We start from the raw sequence: 19,412 nt of genomic DNA on the forward strand, positions 1-19,412 counted from the left end.
TTCCTTCAGGAAAATAGCGTCAGCTAAATGTAAACTAACATGTCTGTATGATTGGAAAGGAAGCATAAAAAAAAAGGAAAAACAGTCCATTTCATTTTTTATTTGCTTTTATATTGTTAATAAATGATACTTCTCATAGGTAAACTTCCATGTGGGAGGACCGCTGGTCCAGAATCAGTTTCTGGGTTATCCTCCTAGCAGTCCGTTTCGGTTTAGGAGAGGGAAACCCAGCACTCATCAGTCTCATTTTTGACATTCAGACTAAATAAGCTTTTACAGTAAGGCCTCTAGCTCTGATACTGGACCTGACAGCATTTCTATTCTCGCTTTCAGAGCCTAGTAATGATTGCTGACACTTTAGATCTCAAACTAATTAGGGTTTGCACAGTTCTAGCTGTATGTATGTATATCAGGATGCTTACTAAGAATTGGTACAGATATCTCTACATTTCTGAGATTCTTTGTGTTAGTCTAATTTATATATGTACTCAAATCTAGACTTAATAGACTAACTGTAAAATGCTGTTGATATTTTTACATGTTTTGAATTCTGTTAATCTAGCGTTTTAAGAACCTAAACGTTAGTAAAGAACTGTAGGGACTTGATCTAGTCTCTAGTACTGCATATCTCTAGTACCAGGTTTTTAAGGCAATTCATATCAAAAAGGATAAATGCAACAATAACTTTATTCCATGTCCAACAAAACCACATAAACAAAACATTGTTTATTGTGCTGTAGGTAAATGCTGCACTTTTGTAATTCCCACTTTAAATGTTGAAGTTGTATGTATTCAGAGTTTTTTATATATATATATATTTATTTATTATTGTTCATCAGCTGGCAGGAAAAATTGTAAAAGTGATCGCAGCCATAGGTGCCCTTATAGTTAAAGTTGTGGTTTGGAATGCACTATTTGTAAAGAAGTATAATGATTATTACAGGTTTGTATTTGTTATTATGTTTATCGTTCTTGGTATGAAAGCCCCTTTAAACCAGCATTAAAGCTAATACAGGACAGTTTTGAGAGTTAACATTTGCACAAGTTCTTCTAAAACGGTCTATTTTCATGTTCTGAAAGGCTGCAAGTCAACGTGTAATCTAAATGACTCTATTTATTTACTAGATTTATTACGATCAATTCTTCAGTTTTTTAAAGCAAATAAATAGTTTGTCTAGCTTTCTTTTTTGGTTATTGGATGTTAACCAATAGCCAGAGCTATTCAGTGATTTTATTCACCCAACCTGCCTTCGTTCTTCGTTCTCCATTCTGGTTTATAACGCTCTTCTCACAATTCAATTTCCTGCCCCATTTTTTTCTCTGATTACAAAAGAAAACAGGCTGCAAACAGCAATTCACGCTGAAATTTCTAATGAATGCAACAGAGTTTTGGTACTTTGATGCAGTCTGTGATGCTTCTTGAGATTTAATTAACTGACATTAAATAAATCTCAATTTCTGTGCCTAAATAACGACATATAGACAAATAGATGATCAAATTTCAAAATACATGACAGAGAAAGACTTTTACAGTCAGTGTCATTAAAATAGGTTTACCAATATCCTATAGTCACAAGTGGAATCTAGACAACTGTATAGGAACAACAATACACAGAAGAACAAGGAATTCGTTGAGTCTCTTTGGAACCTCAAGGGGGAGAAAAAGCTACCTAAAATGACACGATCTCATAAACACTGTAAAAACAAACACTGTTTGCACATACAAAAGCACAGATGTACTGTCAAATGCTGAGTAATGAACAGTGGAAGTCTGCTCATAGTGAAATAGCCAAGGACACACAGTTCAGAAGAACATACACAACAGGGGCGAAAAGCTGCTGGATGTGGTTTTAGGGGGAGCACTTGGCTTTTCTGTCTCTTTTCTCTCAGGCCTCCTCCCACAGCGCTCATGATGGTAAGGCCTTTCCCTCCCCTCCACACTAATTTTGGATTGCAGCTGGAGAGACGTGTAAGAGACCGTAACTGCCCATGACTGCAGTCTGCCATAGCTGCTATTATCTGTCATTCCCTCTCCCTGAGATAATACTGTTTGTGAGTTCATCCACCTATCAAACATTTAATAGCTTCACCCACTTCCTCGCTCGCAAAACAGGATGTAATTACGATGTTACTAAGGAAAGAGGTCGGAGGAAACTACGATTGCTCCCGTTGATCTCAACCAGACCCTGTTATAAATATGCGGTTATGGTTAACACGTGAGATGCGTCCGATTTCTTTCCAGGAACACAAGAATGGAAGTGGCATTCCCAGAATTAAGGGTTCTAGAGACTGTGATGGTCTAAATCCACGTCTGGTTCTATAACGGCATTCATTGGCGTTCTAGAAGAGTCCTATCATGCCTTTCGAGTCCAGCAAGACAATGGCGTTGTAATCGGAATGCGTAATGTTGACATCTGGTTGGAATGCATCTAGTCATCTACCTTGAACACAGCCAACAAGCTTTACGCATTACATTATGATTCATAGCAGTCTCTTTAGATTCCTATGGCATTGTATATGCAAATATTATATTGGTCTTTTAAAGATCGCTGCTGTAAGCCTGTAGTAATAATTTAGAATCTCAGAACGTTAGGGGAATTTGGCTAAGCGCTGCAATTTTGACCTGAGTTCAAACTTCCAACTTGATTTTTAATTCATTTAGAAAACGCTAATGGTCAGAGCTAAAAAATAATCATTAAAAATTCCCCCAGCCTTTGGCTTATTACATCGGCGCTTTAAAAAAAAAAAAAAATTACATCCATTCTGACTATGGACGAGTCGGCACTGACTCCAACCACCACATGTGCAAATGAACGCAGAGTGAGAAGAGGTCTGAGTGTCCGAAATTGTTTTGGCTGTTGAATCCAGGCTCAATTCATCATAGCTTTAATGATGAGAATGCAAGCAGATGGGACACGTCATTCTATTAAAAGAATGCATTAGCATTTCGGTTATATGTCACTCCCTGGTTGTCATGACAGATGAGCTCAAGTGGCTGAAAATGCACACGTTCTGCATTTTTTATGCGCGGGTTAATGTGTTCAAAAATTGCTGTATTTAAATATAGTTTCATGTAGATGGAGGTATTATATTGGTATCTAACATTTAAACATCTAATATTGCTAATGAAATTGGACTGAAAGAGTCTAGATTCAAACAGCCAGTTGAGTTTAATTGAGTTTTTTGTTTTGTTCCATTGCCATATATAGGAGAAGGATGTTTCATATACAGTTTCAAAGCAACTTCTAACGTTCCACAGAAACGCATACTTTTCCATCAATTTCTTGTGACTGTACTCTCAAATGTGCATTGCTTTCCTTTTTCCATATGGCTTTACAAAAAGTGATAAGATTGGTCAGTTAGGATAAATTGTGGTAAATATGATTAGCTACAAGGGCTTCATTCTATGCTATATTTTTCTTAACATTAGCAGTCTTGCAAAGCTCATGCTTATGATGTGATTATATAGAGAATGTATTAATGTTCTAACGTCTCTCAACCTATAGCTATCTAGCTTGATCATTGAGAAATCGCAAATTGCATTTGTTGTTTACCCAGACTATCTCTAGTCACACTTAGTGGGCTTAAACTCACAGGAACATCTAAACACTCCGAGTTTAGATTCCACTAATATGGCAAGACCTTTTCACAGTATATACTTAAGTGCTACAGATTAAAATGCTGGAAAGGTTTTGCAGAAACAGCCAAACACTGAGGATGGCAAACTGTGTACTTTAGTCTCTTAGTCCAGGAAAGCCACAACAAAGAACTGTCTCTAGCCAAAAAGACACATCCCCTCTCAGACTACAATGGGAGTATCAGAAAAGACCGAACTAATCGAGTCTGCCACCGATTTCTTCCGCTTTCCTTTTCCCTGCATGGCCTCCTCATCCACGTCTTCCTCTCCATTAGGGTTCAGCTTTCCATTCTGTCCCTGCAGGTCCTTGGGGTCTATGAAGGCCACGTGCCTGTTGAGCTCTGCTTTGGTTGCCATATCCTCGTGCGTCGGGGTGGCGCTGAGCATTGAGGAATGGATGCTGTCTTCATGCTGGTTCTTTTTGCCCTGGTCGGGACAGCAGAAGCAGCGACAGGGCGTCAGGTACAGATAAATAAGAACCAGGACCACGCTAGCCAAGCAGCCCACCAGAGTGGTGTACGCGGTGTTGAGGGTCTCGCCGTTGCCGTTGATGGTGAAGTTGTGGACTCTGATCACCACATAGAGCGTTTCGTTGAGGTATTCACTCACGGCGAAGCAAGTGTACACACCCGAGTCCTCAGGTTGTATCGATTTTATCTCAAGTATGTTGCCCTTATTGAAAAACTTTATTTCATTATTTGTATCGCTCTGGTTACCGTCAGGAGGCACCAATATGTTTCCAGGTAGCATCCAGGTCTTGGTCATGTTCCGCTGTTTGGTATCACAGCTGAGGGTGAGCGTCTGCTCCAAATAAGCCTCTTGGTCGGTTTCTTTAAATGTGCTGCAGTTCATGTGGATGTTGAGATCATACAAACGCAGCACCCGTTTGTCCGGGCTGGGATTCACACAGGTGTGTTCGTCCTTGAAGTCCACAGCTGAATTGAGCCGTCGGATATACCAATGAGCCATCAAACTGTACAGCTCGCAGTCGCAGATGAGGGTGTTGTTGTGGAAGTACAGCCCATTCTTGATCCAGGCCGGCAGCGCCTGGAGGTCTTGAATGGGGAGAACTTTGATCCGATTGGAAGACAAGTCCAACAGGCTCAGCTTGTCCAGTCGGTTCTTGTCCTTGACGAGCTCCAGGGGGAAGCGGGACACCTGGTTCTGGCTCAGGTAGAGCTTCTGCAGGCCAGCGAGGCCTGAGAAGGCCGTACGGTCGATCTGCGAGATCTGGTTGTTGTAGAGCAACAGAACCTCCAGGTGTATCAGTGGCTCGAAAATGAATTCGTCCAGCTGTCGCAGTTTATTCGATGACAGATCCAAGTAGCGCAATTGCTTTACGAAAATGAACGCCTCAGAAGAGATGAACGACAAACCGTTATGGCTGAGCAGGAGGTTGTGGAGGTTGGGAAGTTTGTGCTTGGTCCATTGTGCGCGTAGTCCGGTTATCTCGTTAAAACTAACGTCCAGCACAGCTGTGTAGTTGGGCAGCTCGGGCGGAACCATTGTCAAGTTCATCTTGGAGCAGCTGACGATGTTGCTGGCGCATATGCACATTTTGTGACAATTCAGTGCTGATCCTCTGGACCTGGGGATCTGTGCGAGAATAAAGGACAAGCAGACAGCCCACCTAATGCACCACTTTATGGAAGGGGGCATCTCTGACACGCAGTTAAAATGTGGATGCAGCATAAGTGGTAGAATCCTCTTCAGTAATGTGGCTGCGTAAATCCTTTCCACGCTGTTTGGAGTAACAGCTTCTGAGACTGATGATGTGAATTTAGAGCTACAAGACAAAAAGAAACAAAAGTGGTTTATGTTTTGTACACCGTTTCAAAAACAAATTCTCAAATTGTTAACCTCTTTAGTCCCACTGTACACTTCTTTCTCTTTCTGTCATTTACTGATCAAATCACAGAATTTCAAGCTGTAAAGTTAATGGTTAATTCATTGCTGCTTTTTGACAATTTTGTTTTTAAAACAGTGGCTGGAAATATCAACATAACTCTATTATATAATTTAGTATTTGAATTGAGTCAGATTATCTGCAGTCTGTGCCTAATAAAATGATTATATGGATATTTTGTTTTTATAGCCCTTTGCCTGTAAAACAACCAATGTCTATTGCATTGCTTATGTATTGATATTCAACTTTTATGTCTGTCTGAAAATATAGGTTAAAGCTGTAGGTGGTGTGGCATTGTGAAGAAAAAAAAAACCCTGAGCTGGTCACGGAAAAGTCCAAATGACCACCCCTGTAAGTTTACTTATTGATATAAATTAGATTTATGTATTATTTTAGACTGACTAAATATAGAATACCTTGAACACTTCAGAATAAAACGCAATGTCCATTAAAAAACATTACTCTTTTTTTGACAATATACTCTATGGCCAAGTTTATAGTTGGTAAAAACTGTTTTAGAACATGCTGGTAAAAGCTAGAAAAGCGTCTAGGACTAGAAAACAAACCAGCTACCATCTAGTCACCATAAGGTGGTCAAACTAATTACCTGAATACTCATGATATATAAAATACCCTGATTTTTCAACAAGGTTTTTAAAAGCACGCTCACGTTTTGCGTCCTTTGGAACATAATTCGGGTCTGAACGGGTTAAGGTAACATGAATGAATGTGAAAACAGTATTGTCAGGACAAGCGCGCGCGCAAGGCGCACAACCTTATGCATGCGCATAGGTTTACAAACAAGCTCTGACCTATTCATTCATTTAAGAGTAAGTGGCCCACACGGCGGTATCTAATTGTACATAAATAAAATGCTTTTTATTTATAATTTTATTTATGTATGTATTTTATGTGTTTGCATGTCAAAGGGAAAAAGCTAATTTGATAAACGTTCCGGGCAAAACTCGTTGTAAGTGTTAAGATCTCTGTGTTATGGCCTCTACGGACTCAACATGGTGTAGCATTGCACCATTTACCGTATGCATGCAGTAACCCGTGATTTTAATGGAATAAACATTACACAATCCCCAAAACCGCATAAATACATTACCTGCATTTTGCTGCGCCTATAATTGGAATTATAAAGTAAACCATTGTCTCTTTCTATGCATTTCACATCACAACAGCTTGACACGTCTTTCCCATTTAAAGAAAAGGCAAAACGGAAACGACGAGGAAGAGGAGCAGACGCGCAGTCTTCAGAGAGACTGAAAATAAAACGTTTCCAGCACGAGCGCAGAACGGCAAACGATGGCAGACGCGCCGAGAGAGCGTAACGCGGGCAAGGATATAACATTACGTGAAGAAAGAGATTCAACGCCATATCTCAGTACTAACCTTGAGATGTATCACCGCGGAGACACAGTAATCCCTTTAGAAAGTCCATTTCCTAAGGAGCGCCAGAGCTTTTCTATGATGCAGTGTGACTGAACGGGTGTAAATAAGCCCGCCGCAGCGCACACACCTCTGATCAGCAGCAGCAGCATCTCTTCATGGGCGCATGAGCAGACCTGCACAGTGCAAACACACACACACACACACACACACACACACACACACACACACACACACACACACAGAAAACCAACGGCTCCTACTGGAGCACTCGAGTCTGTGTCCGCATAGGCGAAGCATCCGTGAAGAGGTCCGTATTTCTGCCGTACTTTCGTTTCTATTTACATCCTTTTTTTGGAGCGCCTGTAGTATTTCATAAAACAATTACACATTTATAAAAGTATCTATCTATTTTAGCGTATACTGATAGATTTTAGAGCAAGATTATGACCAGTTTGTACCGGATGAGCCAACAAAACACAAACATAAAACATGTACATAAAATGGATTTTCTGACAGGCACGAGGCATCTGCTGGGGAAAAGGGAAAGAAAAAACAAAGAAAAAAATGCTTGAACATATTTATTTTGCTTTTGTTTCGTTTAGTGCAATAGTGCTTTGAAATTGACATTTTTAAAGAATTGAATCCATTATGGTTACTCTATAAAAGAAGGCTACGTGTTTTTTCTGACATTTCTGAAAAATCACACAGAGCAATATACAATATTGGAGCCTTAAAATATTACATAAATGGTAATAGAAAGATAGAAATGTGACACTTGTAACAAACAAAGTAATCTCTTATGCAAGAGAGTAAGTGTAATTCTCTTCCGTGAAAGCCCCTGCGACAGGCCGACACTGACGCTCCTGCAGGTTTGTAATTGCACCCTTGCATATGTAATTGCATTAGTCCGGTCTTTAATTAATTGCCTTTCTCCTTTTGTCTAATAAAAAAGTCCCTTAATGAATAACAGTCTCTGAATGCATCAGCGTGCTACCTAAAAATGCCAGTAAATAAATAATTCTGCAACTTCCCAGAATAGAGCCACAGTGACTAATTTGCTAGATGCATTTGAGCTCTTACTGATATCTGATACTGATATTTTAGCTCTACTGATACTGAGCTTGTCTTCTCTGCTGACATGTTCTGCATTAGTTTATGGCTGTATTAATAGCATGACTTGGGTTGATTTGGAAGGTTACCGGGTCCATTTGGGTGAGAGTGTGTTGGCTAAATTCATGTTCTTGCCGCAACCGTTGACACTGAAGACCCGCAAAATGGCATCAGGCTCTGTCATTCTTTTTTTCTCTCAGATTCTCTCTCCAGCCGGAGCTTTTGAACTGTTCCATAAATCTCAGAGCCAGAGAACAAAGGTGATCACAGCAGGTGGGCTGGAGATGTTGCAGAACTAAAGGATGAATCCATATAATCCTCAATAAATCAGTCTCCCATTATCTAAACCATTCCAAATGCTCAGAAATTCATTAGTACCTAGATTATGCTTCTCATTAATGGATTTTACAGTGTATGTTCATTGTGACTGACAAGAGGAGTTAGAATTCAAATCTTAAAAGTTCTTTATAGTTCTGTGAGGAACATTTAACATCCATGGAACCTTTTTATTTAACACAAGATTCTTTACAATAATTTAGAACTTAAGAACTTTTAAGAACTGTTGACTGAAAGGTTATTTGGGCTTTAGGAGGAAAATAATGGTTCTTGTATTGCATTATTTATTATGAAAATGCACTTTTGGTATAGATGCATCAGGTATCAGAATAAAACACAACATTTTTGATTATAGTGAAAGTCAATGCAATACAATTATGTGTGTGTGTGTGTATATGACACATGTATATATATATATATATATATATATATATATATATATATATATATATATATATATATATATATATAATTTATTTTTATTATTATTTATTTTCTTTTGCATTTCAAATGACATGAGATGGCATAAATACCAAATATCAAATTTGAGCAAACAAAACAAAAGGAAGAAATACAAAAACGTGTATCAAGTATGTAATCAAGACCACAATAGACCAAAACACATACAATCATTGCGTCTGTTAGCTGGGAGCTAAAGAGCAGGGTTGAATGCCAGGAAAAACTGCCAGCAGAATACATCTTAAATTATTATCACTGTTGAAGTGTGAACAACCAACTAGATAAATTAGGATGTCAAACGCAAACCATATATGGACATAGACAGATTGGAGTCATTCATGTAATTAAACTTGCTGGAAATATAAAGATGACACTGTACAGATCCACAAGGATCCAATCAGAGTCATCCACAGGCTCCAGATTGGGCCAAAGATTGAGCCTCCATTAGCCTCTTCATTAGCCCAGATGAACTGCAAAAATCTGTGTGTTTTTGCAGTCACTTTCTTGCGTAATTAACCATAGTAAAATATCTGGCAGACAGCAGCAGTCCAGTGCGTTTGTGCTCAGAATCATTAATGTTCTATTGGACTCCTGCTCCTGCTGTGGAGGGAACAGCGTTGCCTGGCAACTGTTGTGGTTTTACATGAGCCGTGGCGGTTGGGTTGCCCACCCTCTGATTGTTGTTGGGATGTCTGCTTAGCCGGGGTTTACCAGGAAGGAAGGCAACCGATATAGTGAGAAAGAAGGCAGAAGAAAAAAAAAGAGAAAAAGCTGCTGTTGACGTGGCAAGTCACAATATAGGAAGCTCACCGCTTGGTTATAAATTAGCATTTAAATGTATTGAACTGAGAGAGGTTGTCTTTCCTTTTCTGTTCTTGCTCTCCAACAATTACTCATCCCTCTAACAATAGCTTACAATGCTAAACAGACAAATGGATCTGTGTGTTGTCTCCACAATGGTAAACAGAGCTGCAGTCGATGTCTGTGCTCCACCTGGCTGACACATGCAGATGGTAAACACGTTCTTTGGTCTCCGGCAGGTGCATCTCATATCAGTTGTGGTATAAACACAGCTAAACTTTAGTTAAAAAAGAGCAGTAAAAGAGATCAATTATAATTCCGCAACGCTCCTATCGCTGATTATGAATCAGTAATTTTGTCAGTAAAATATAATAAATATAATATAATATAATGTAATAAATATAGTCATCAAGTTTTCTCACTCTATTTGCACTTTTTTTATGTACGAACAGGCCGTAGTAAAAAAAAAAATTAAATGTTAAATACTACAGTTTAAAATAACTTTTATTTATATTATTTATTATTTAGTATTTACTTATATGTAATTTATTCCTATAATTACGCTGCTGTATTTTCAGCAGATCCTTCAGAAATCATTCTAATACGCTGATTTTGGTTGTTAAATGAGCTTGTTGCTTTTCAATGCACAGCAACAACAGTCAATGCAAAGTGAATAACACATAACTCCTAAGCACACCAGAAAATGCTGGTTATTTATAACATAATTAGACTAATGATAGTAACAATAGAGGAGCAGGTGGTTTATTCATGGGGGCAGTTTCCCTTCTGCAGTATTTGCTTTCAGCTTTCAGGGGGAGAGCTCAGTCAATAAGCCGCTAAATGATTCAGAATTATCCGTTACTTCAGTGCATAACTGCAGGGATTTTGTCTTTCTTTAGTGGATTGATGGATTTAGACCCTTTCATGCTTGTGGCTTTTGCCATCTCCGCTAAGAGGTCCTTGCTTAGGGCCCGTCTTACACGAGATCTCTTAAATCTGTGGCTTCATGATGCTTCAAAGAGCACTTAAAAGAGCTGCTAATGCTTATGTGCACTCGCATATTGTAGCACTTCCTTTTCATCCTCCTCTGTATTCGCTGCTCATTAATGGCAAACTTTGATTGCAATGTTTGGAACTGCTTACTGAGTTTGTGTTAATAATCAGTCCCAGGATGAATTTGCCAAACAGACATAGAGTGAAACTTATATATATATATATATATATATATATATATATATATATATATATATATATATATATATATATATATATATATACATACAGCTACAACATTTGCAATTACATCATAATATTTCAAGGGTTAGTGCAAAAGGGTACACCAATGATAACTCTTGTTTTCTGGATGAACGGCGCTATGAGGGCTCATTAGCCAGCACAGACAGGAAGTCGCCCCCATTCTCAGCTAATAACTAAGATTTGTTCAAGCAGCTGGAGAGATTTTGCAACTGCTTTTTGGATCGAGCTGTTATCACTGGTAAGAGACTGTCCCTCTGTCTGAGTAGGCTGCTTCAAAGACACACTGCCAAAAGATTTTTACTGAGAGAGGCACACTGCTAGACTTAGTTCACTCTCCCACTCATCTCTTGTTCAGTCAGTAGTTGCACTGCAAGCATATGTGAAAATAAACATTACCCTTAATGAGTCTCGGGCTAACGCTCTCTAGGTCAGCAGGAAGAGCATATTTCCGAGCCAAAGCTGTTGTTTTTGGATTTTTATGATAAATTATAGCACTGCACGTTGCCAGACAGTGTAGTCTTCAAATTCTGGGTTCAGTAAAGGGCCATTCACTTAAGGAACACACTGTTTAAAAATGCTCCAAAGTGGCTCCAAAGTGCTTTTACTTTAGTATCTTGGGGTCTTAAAGAGTAAATAGTAAATCATTTTTAGAAAACTTAAAAAAAATGCAATAAGTTTGAAGATCTCTGAACTTGAAATGCAAGGCTAAAATAGTATAATAATAATAAAAAAAAACTTTATAATCCAACTTTATATTAGATGGTATTAACTACTATGTACTTGCATTTAAATGAATCCTTTGGTACAGTGCACTCATTGTGTACTTATATGTTTTACATTGTACTTATATTTTATAAATATATATGTGATATTGCAATTACATCTGTAATTATTTCTCTTACACCTTAACTATCCATACCACCAAGTCTGTCTCTAACCCTCCTCAAGAACAGCAGAAGTTTATTGTTGCATAAGTAATATTATTTCAGAAAATAGGTTTTGTAATGCACAAAAGCTGTTTTTATAGGTAAAACATTTGTGACTTTAAAACAACTCTTTTTAGTCTTTTATATATATATATATATATATATATATATATATATATATATATATATATATATATATATATATATATATATATTTTTTTTTTTTTTTTTTTTTTTTTTTTTTTTTTTTTCCTGAAAGATACAATGTTTATTTTTGTAGCGGGATTACCTGTCTGCAACATTTGCAGCCGGCAAAAGCAGTTGCCATGGAGTATTTAATAGTTTCAAATACTGTGATTGTGAAAGCAGAATTGCATTCTGGACTGGTAGTGAGATTTTACAGGAAAGGAAATATATTTGCTCTGGGGAGAAGATTTGCTAGCCATTTCAGGCCACAAAACCATTTCTCTCCAGTACAGCAGCATCCAATCAGAGTAATGTAATAACCCATTTATCCTCAGATGCCATAGGCAGCTTTCAAAGGCTATTCAAAGTCACAAAAAGAGTTGAAATATATATATTATTATTATTATAGCCCATCTCTTTAATCAAAGGGCCTTAGTTTAAATCCAACAAAAAAATACCGCCTTGTTTAATTTGCAGGAATGAATAAATGTATACAAAATAATTTGAAAAAATATTTAGAGTGTTGTTTTTTTAATGCTATCAGTTTTCTGACAAAAATGTGAAACCTCTAAAAGCTCTTTTGTAATACGCCGATGCATCTGCATGTAAACAGGCACACCTGGGTTTAAGTGCCCTTCAACAAGTGTCTTATTTAACAGAGGTACAAACAGATAACAGTGATACTGTGTCCTGGTGGTTTAATTCATTGCAAGATCAAATGTCCTGTTTCCTGCTTACTTTTTTTTCTTAGACTGTGTCTTTATTTATTTATCACCAGGCTTGAATAATGAAAAATAGGCGGGAAGTCACTGTAGCAAATGCGATCAGGGAGCATGAAACAGTGTCTCAGAGTGCACAACATCCCATCCTTCACCCTTCACATGAGGTTAATGGGGACTGCAGAAGCAACAGAATCAGTACAGTGTCATACGATTTAGCCTAGTGCATGCTGTATTATTATGGCCACTTTGCTTCTTATGGCCATGAAATAAAAACACAAAGGTGATTTTACCCCACAGCATTGTGAGTTTCCCTTCTGACACTAACCAGATTGTACAAATCAATCATATGCAAGGAAAACTGAACAGAAAAAGGATGTTGTGTTTTGCTGGATTTAAGTGGTTTAGCTAGAATTCATTCAATCATTTTTAGCCTGTATCTGTCTACGTTTTAAATATTCTACGTCACTCTAATCTTTCTCTTGTTGACAATAGCAGCTGGTCGTCTGCCAAAAGTTTGCAGAGCATCAGTTTTTCCTTAAGCACCAGCCCAGATCATTTTCTCCTGCTGTGATCCGTGACTGCAGACTCCGCCCCCTCACATAATAACTAGTTCGATTATGCAATGGCTGTGTCCACTAATGCCAATGAGAAAGAGCATGAGAACGTTCTTGCTCAGAATAGTAAGGGAGTGTATAGTGTTTGTGCATCTGCATGTATGACAAAGAACTGGCCCCTATATTTCTATACTTCCCAGCATGCATCACTCTCATGCATGCCATTCAGCTGGCTGCAAGTGTGTGATGACTAAGGATCACAGCCAACCTCTTATTGATTATTGCGCAATAAACCGCCAAGTAATCTGACTGATGGCTCAGATTCCAGTGGATTTACAAGATAATTATCCCACTAATTGCAGGATTAATGGAGCCTATTGTGCAGATGCAGAACTCATGTGCCATTCATGAACACGTAGCACTTCCCAACAATTAAACTTTACATCAATACACCTTAGATGATGTATTTCATTTGATAGTCTAAGTTGAATTCTGTATCAACTATTTAATACATACTTTTAGAAATAAAGGTACAAAAGCTGTCACTGGGACAGTGCCTTTTCAAAAGGCAAACTTTTGTACCTAAGTCTAATGTACTCTTTAAGTACTAATATGTACATTTAGAAAAGGTTTCGCCCCAGTGACAGAGTGAAAGAACAATAGTCATATAATATAATATAATATAATAAACATTTTAATGATGGATTTAATTCATTTGATGCCTTTTAACACATTTATAACGTGAGGCTGACTGCAAAATATCCGTTGGAGTCTCTTAAAGGACAAATAGATGACTGTAGCTGTAAAATTTTGATAAAAGCAGAAAGATCTTAACTCAAGTGTCCCTTCAGAACGAGTTCCGTGTGATGGGCACAATGTGTCCCTGAAGGCCCTGGCAACTATGAGCTTATGTAATCAGAACACAGACTGTGCTGTAATGTTTTTATTCAGTTGCAATACCTCTACATAATAATTCAACAGGAGTTGCAGATTTAGATAGCAGTCCGTTTTTTTTTTTCACATGCTCGTGATGAACAGCATGGGTATACACTTATAATAAGGGAAAACTTTCTTTCTCTTCCCCATCTGTAGAGAATCTATATGATCTACATATTTTTGTCAGGTAAACCGTGTATGCAGCAGTTGATAGAGTGAGGACGTATCAAAGAAAGTTATTGCACTCTGGTGATTCTGCTGTCTACGAAAGCAGCACGGCAGCTTAAACAAGCTGCACGTTTTCTTTGTTTATCCTCGTTGAGAATGAGAAGAAAGCATGATTCTTCCTGTCAGCCCCACTACGTTATATTACACTGATTTGTTTCATGGTGTTAAGTAAAGCTCTTATTCAGCTGTAGTAATCTTATGCTCAGCCACACAGCCTTGTGGTGAGATTTAAGGGCTTTAGTGACATCCTTTCCCCCACATTAATCTTTGATATTCCGTGCTATACAGCCTCCTAATACAAATTCTGAGAGAGAGACAGAGAGATGAAGATTTATCTTTTAAGTCTTGTAATATTTTGAGGTGTCTTTCCTTGATGTTGCAATGTAACCACATACATGTAATTTAAAAACTAACCATATAGCTAACTAGGTCTGTTCTATTCAGCATTATTTAAATATTCATTCATCTTACACTCCTTCAATGGGTTGTGTGCTCAAGAGTAGGCCTGCCCTTTAAGTCAATTCACATTAATATTTTGATTCTTAATAATTCAATGATTAGGCCTTGTCATTCACTTTTTAGGCTACGGTTGTCAAGCCTGTATTTGAGTCCTTAATACGATTACGTTCACGCACAGTTCGGTTAATTAAGGGTGCAACCGATTCTGCAACCGAACTCACACCTGTACATTTCGCAGGACTTACAACCGTATTCTCTGAAAACACGCTGTGTGAACGCAACTGGACTGGAAGTGCCTGTCACGTCAGACGCGTGTCTACCGTGTACCTGTTTACATGTGTGGTTTTGCTAACTTACATATTAGAGGAATGAGCTGTGTGTCGTCTGAAAGTTTTCCACCGGAGCAGTCAGTTTTGAGTTCTGCGCGCGATTCAGATGATTCGCTCTAAAGAATACTGGCTTGAAGCCTGGAGTGCTTTTATACTTTTTGGGGCTTTACAGTGACAAACGGCATGATAAAATCACATTTGTTTGGAGCAAGGACATGGTGATTACATGACTAGACTGAATGTCTAGTTTTTATTATTATTATTATTATTATTATTATTATTATTATTATTATTATTATTATTATATATAGAAAGATATAGACTGTCCATGGCCAAGTAATGTAATCAAACTCTGTTAGACCAAGAGGCTGGATGTGTCTGGCAGTTTGTCCAGAGAGGAAACAGCTGGTGTCCTCCAACATGCTTGCTGGCAAAAAGTTTATAATAAGCAGCCAACATCTATCTAAAGTGAGAACTTCCATCCCTCTCTAGACTAGCTGTCTCTCTCTCCTCACAGAAACACACACACACACACACACACACACGCACACACACGTGTATATATGGACTGACTCTGAGGGAAGAGATTAAGGATTGTGATTAAGATGTGTGTGTGTGTGTGTGTGCATTCCTGTGTGTTTAAATCTGTGTATGGATTTGTGCAGAATGAATGACTTATGGTCAAAGGTGTGCTGCAACGGCATGCTTTCATGAATGTGACATCAACGCTCTTACAGTGAAATGCTTTCTCTGATTCTTCCAGAAAGCAGGGACGCATTTATAGCCTCACATCAGATTACTTTTTTATGCTGTGTATTTCACCGTGTATGTTTGAATGCTTTTTTAAATTATGCTTTTGCATAATGCACACCTGAAAGAGAAGCTGAAAACAGTCTTCTGTTCGTAAATGCTGCAGAAAGTGTACGATGTAGATGCATGCGGGCTGTTTGAATCTTGACATAACCTATCGAATTGTAATATTTCACTCTAAAAATACCTTCAATCTAAAAAGTAAATCTGTTGCAAGGTGTGGGAGGCATTGTTTTTCCGCTGTATTCAAAAAATCTGCCTGCAAGGTGAAACGGTAATGTTTACTACACACCATATCTCCACAACCTCAAAACACAGGTAATGAAATGTAGCAGGCCTGTCAAAGACTGCCAATAGCCTTGAGTCTTTGTGTAGAAAGCTCCGTTCAACAAGCCTGCAGTCAAGCCAACAATTTATTGCTTTAACCTTGAGTTCAGCGTGTGATATTAACCTCCCTCCCGCTTAGTAAAATCCTCCTCAGTAATCTCAAATTCTTCATTTTTCATGTGTTGTTGAATATCAGCCTTTGGCGTTCAGTTATAATATGAAATTATTGATCCCTGGAGTGAAATTGAACAGCTTTTTTCGTGATAAATTGAGACATCTGACAAACATTAGATGTGTTGACCTTCACTTTAATAGGCTTTGTAGATAAAAAATAATTAATTATTTTGAATATTATAAACTTTTGTTTATCATGAATGCTTTTTTACACTTTAAATGACGTTTATAATATTATTTTCAGAAAGGACGCAATAAATTGGTCAAAATTTACAGTAAAGACATTTGTGATTTAACAGAGCTGTTCTTACTATTAATCAAAGAATCTTGAAAAAAATATACTATGGCCTCCTCAAAAATATTAAGCAACACAGCTAACATTAATAACATGAACAAAAAATGTTTCTTGAGCACCAAATCAGTATATTAGCATAATTTCCTAAAGATCATGTGACACTGGGGACTGGAGTAATATCTGCTAAAAATCCAGAATATATGAATTTGAATATATATTCAAATAGAAAAGAGTTATTTTAAATAAATGTATCCTGAGTACATTGAGTATGAGATTTCTGAGTCAAAAAAGCCCCTTTAAAACATGAAAAGTATTTTGTATTGGCTTAATGTATTTTTTATGTGTGGATATATTTGTAATACACAGTGTTGAATTTATAAATAGCTATTTGGCACTTTGCAAGGCTGTATACAGGACATATTTAGGGCAAACATGCTCTGTGGTGTTACGCCCTGATATTTTCAGGCGTAAGTAGCATCTAGAGAGCAGGCTTGTTGTCCTCAACAACTCATTAGTCAAAGGAAGCCTATAGACGAACATCATGACGGGGTCATGCTCTGCTGCAGCGCACAGTTAATTCACTTGGGATCCCATAACTCTCAACCAAGGACACTGCAGCCATAGAAAACACAAGAACAGTTAGTATAAGGACACATTTAGTACTCGTACGGCTATAACTAAAGTAATGCATATTGCTCACATAATTAATAAAAAATAATTTTTCTTTGAAGGAGTGCATTGTTGATTAGTAACCAAAGCAACCTTTAGACTGAGATTTCAAATTAAATGCATGATGTTTACTTTCGGATCACAACTGATAATAGTGTAATAATCTGTGTTTTCAGTTTGAGTTATAGGTTGATCTTATTTGAATTTACGTCGTTCAGTCCTGTGTTGGTGCTTTAGTGTATGCTATGCTGTATCCTGCTGTAAACATGGGCGCCCCCTAGAGAAAAGTTGAGTAGTGCAGGCAGCTAGAGAAGTGCATAGTCATCCAAGATGATCTGTCTGTGAGAACCGGTCACTGTGTTGCACTAGACTAAATTGAGTCATTCTGGTAACCTGATCTGGGATTAAAGAGAATGCAGCCTAGGTTGAGGAATTATCACCGTATAAAAAAGACCGTGTAATGTAGCTCTTGTCTGTCATCTCTCTCCAAAGTCTCAGCAAACATTTCCCATCATGCTCATCTTACAGGGCTTTGGTTAAGAACTAAAAGCATTGAAACACAGCCCCTATAAGCACAATGGCTAATGATGTTACTGCTCATTTTCTCTCCATTACAGTCAGAATGTGAGATGAGCTCTTTTCTTTCTGCAAGTTCTCAAATTTAGATCTCGCTTTTGATTCATTTGTGCATTTATTGTATTCAATTCAATTACTCAAGTTTGATTCTCCAGAAAAGGCCGAATATCATCCCTGCCTAAAGGTAGAGCTTATTATTTTGAAACCAACCACATACCTCTAAATAGTATTTTTTATTTATTTTTTTTATTACAGGTAGTACAGCTCACATTTTACACATATAATTGCATACAAATAAACTGAGGTAATGTTCTAAGTGAACAACAGTTATTTAACAGTAATAATACATTGGTTTTCCTGCTTCCTCAATTTCTTTATTTTAGTCCTGATAGTATCACTTTAACCAACAATATTGTCTTATTGACATTACATTCAAGTAAGTAATCATTTTTATATGAACATTGAAAAGCATATTAGCAATGGATTTAGTCGTTTTAAATGAGCTAGTGTCTCAAAAGCTAAATCTTAAAAACCATTTGAGGTGAAAATATTTGCTTATGTTTATAGCAATTAAAAAATAAAGTCCACATGGCAGTCAGATTAAACATAAAGAACCCCAGATTTAATTTAACGGACCTTACTGCAAAACAGACGTTGGCTCAGAAATAAATATAAGGATTTTTGAGAATCTCTTTGGCGTTTAGACGAGATGTATGAAGTCACTTGCGAGGTCTGTGTTGTGAAGTGCTGCAGATAATCGTAATGCTCTGAGAGTGAACTGAATGAGATGCTCTCTTTAACTTCATCTCTCGTGTAAGGTGCCTTTGCTTTTCAAGCTGTGGTTAATTGCTCTTTTGTCATATGGTTTCCTCTGGCCTCTTCATCTAGTTCTTTCTGAGTGCATGGCCTCATTCATAAATGCTTGACATTCTTGTTGATCCGGTTGTTCCTCCTCTGTCCTCGGTCATCTGTCTCCCACTGTCAGCCAGTTCCACGCGCTTGAGCTGCTTCTTTAAAATAGCCACTGCGATCGATCAGTCACAAAACTGTACACGAGACAGAAACGTGAAAATCCTGCTTATGTGTCTTTGGTTTACTGGAACTTTCTGAAGTCTCCATACGGTCTCAAATGTGAAAACATCTCTTGCAACTTGCATGAGGTGTCTCAGTATTTACTCAAGTGGCCATACAAGCTATATAAATGTTAAATAACAGCCATTTTTTTAAGTGTTAATCAATTATGGATGATCTATACAATATGTTTTAGTGCTATTTAGTGCCAATTGGTTTGATGGGGTTTTTTTTGGCCTATAGTAA

At 37.7% G+C, this 19,412-nt stretch overlaps 1 protein-coding gene across 1 annotated transcript; it reads right to left on the bottom strand.

Moving 5' to 3' along the window:
* Positions 1-89: 89 nt before the first annotated feature.
* amigo1 (adhesion molecule with Ig-like domain 1) lies at positions 90-7,136 on the bottom strand. The gene is made up of 2 exons (XM_043246481.1): positions 6,942-7,136; positions 90-5,423 (listed from the first exon to the last, which is right to left on the bottom strand). The coding sequence occupies exon 2, from the start codon at positions 5,327-5,329 to the stop codon at positions 3,800-3,802; it is 1,530 nt and encodes a 509-aa protein (XP_043102416.1). The 5' UTR covers positions 5,330-5,423; positions 6,942-7,136; the 3' UTR covers positions 90-3,799.
* Positions 7,137-19,412: the final 12,276 nt, after the last annotated feature.

The sequence above is a fragment of the Puntigrus tetrazona genome, chromosome 8 (genome assembly GCF_018831695.1).
Source record: "Puntigrus tetrazona isolate hp1 chromosome 8, ASM1883169v1, whole genome shotgun sequence".
Classification (NCBI taxonomy): Eukaryota; Metazoa; Chordata; class Actinopteri; order Cypriniformes; family Cyprinidae; genus Puntigrus; species Puntigrus tetrazona.

What these genes read in the sequence shown, in the direction of transcription:
- amigo1 (XM_043246481.1), bottom strand. Translation starts at nt 5,329, where the DNA reads ATGCTGCATCCACATTTTAACTGCGTGTCAGAGATGCCCCCTTCCATA.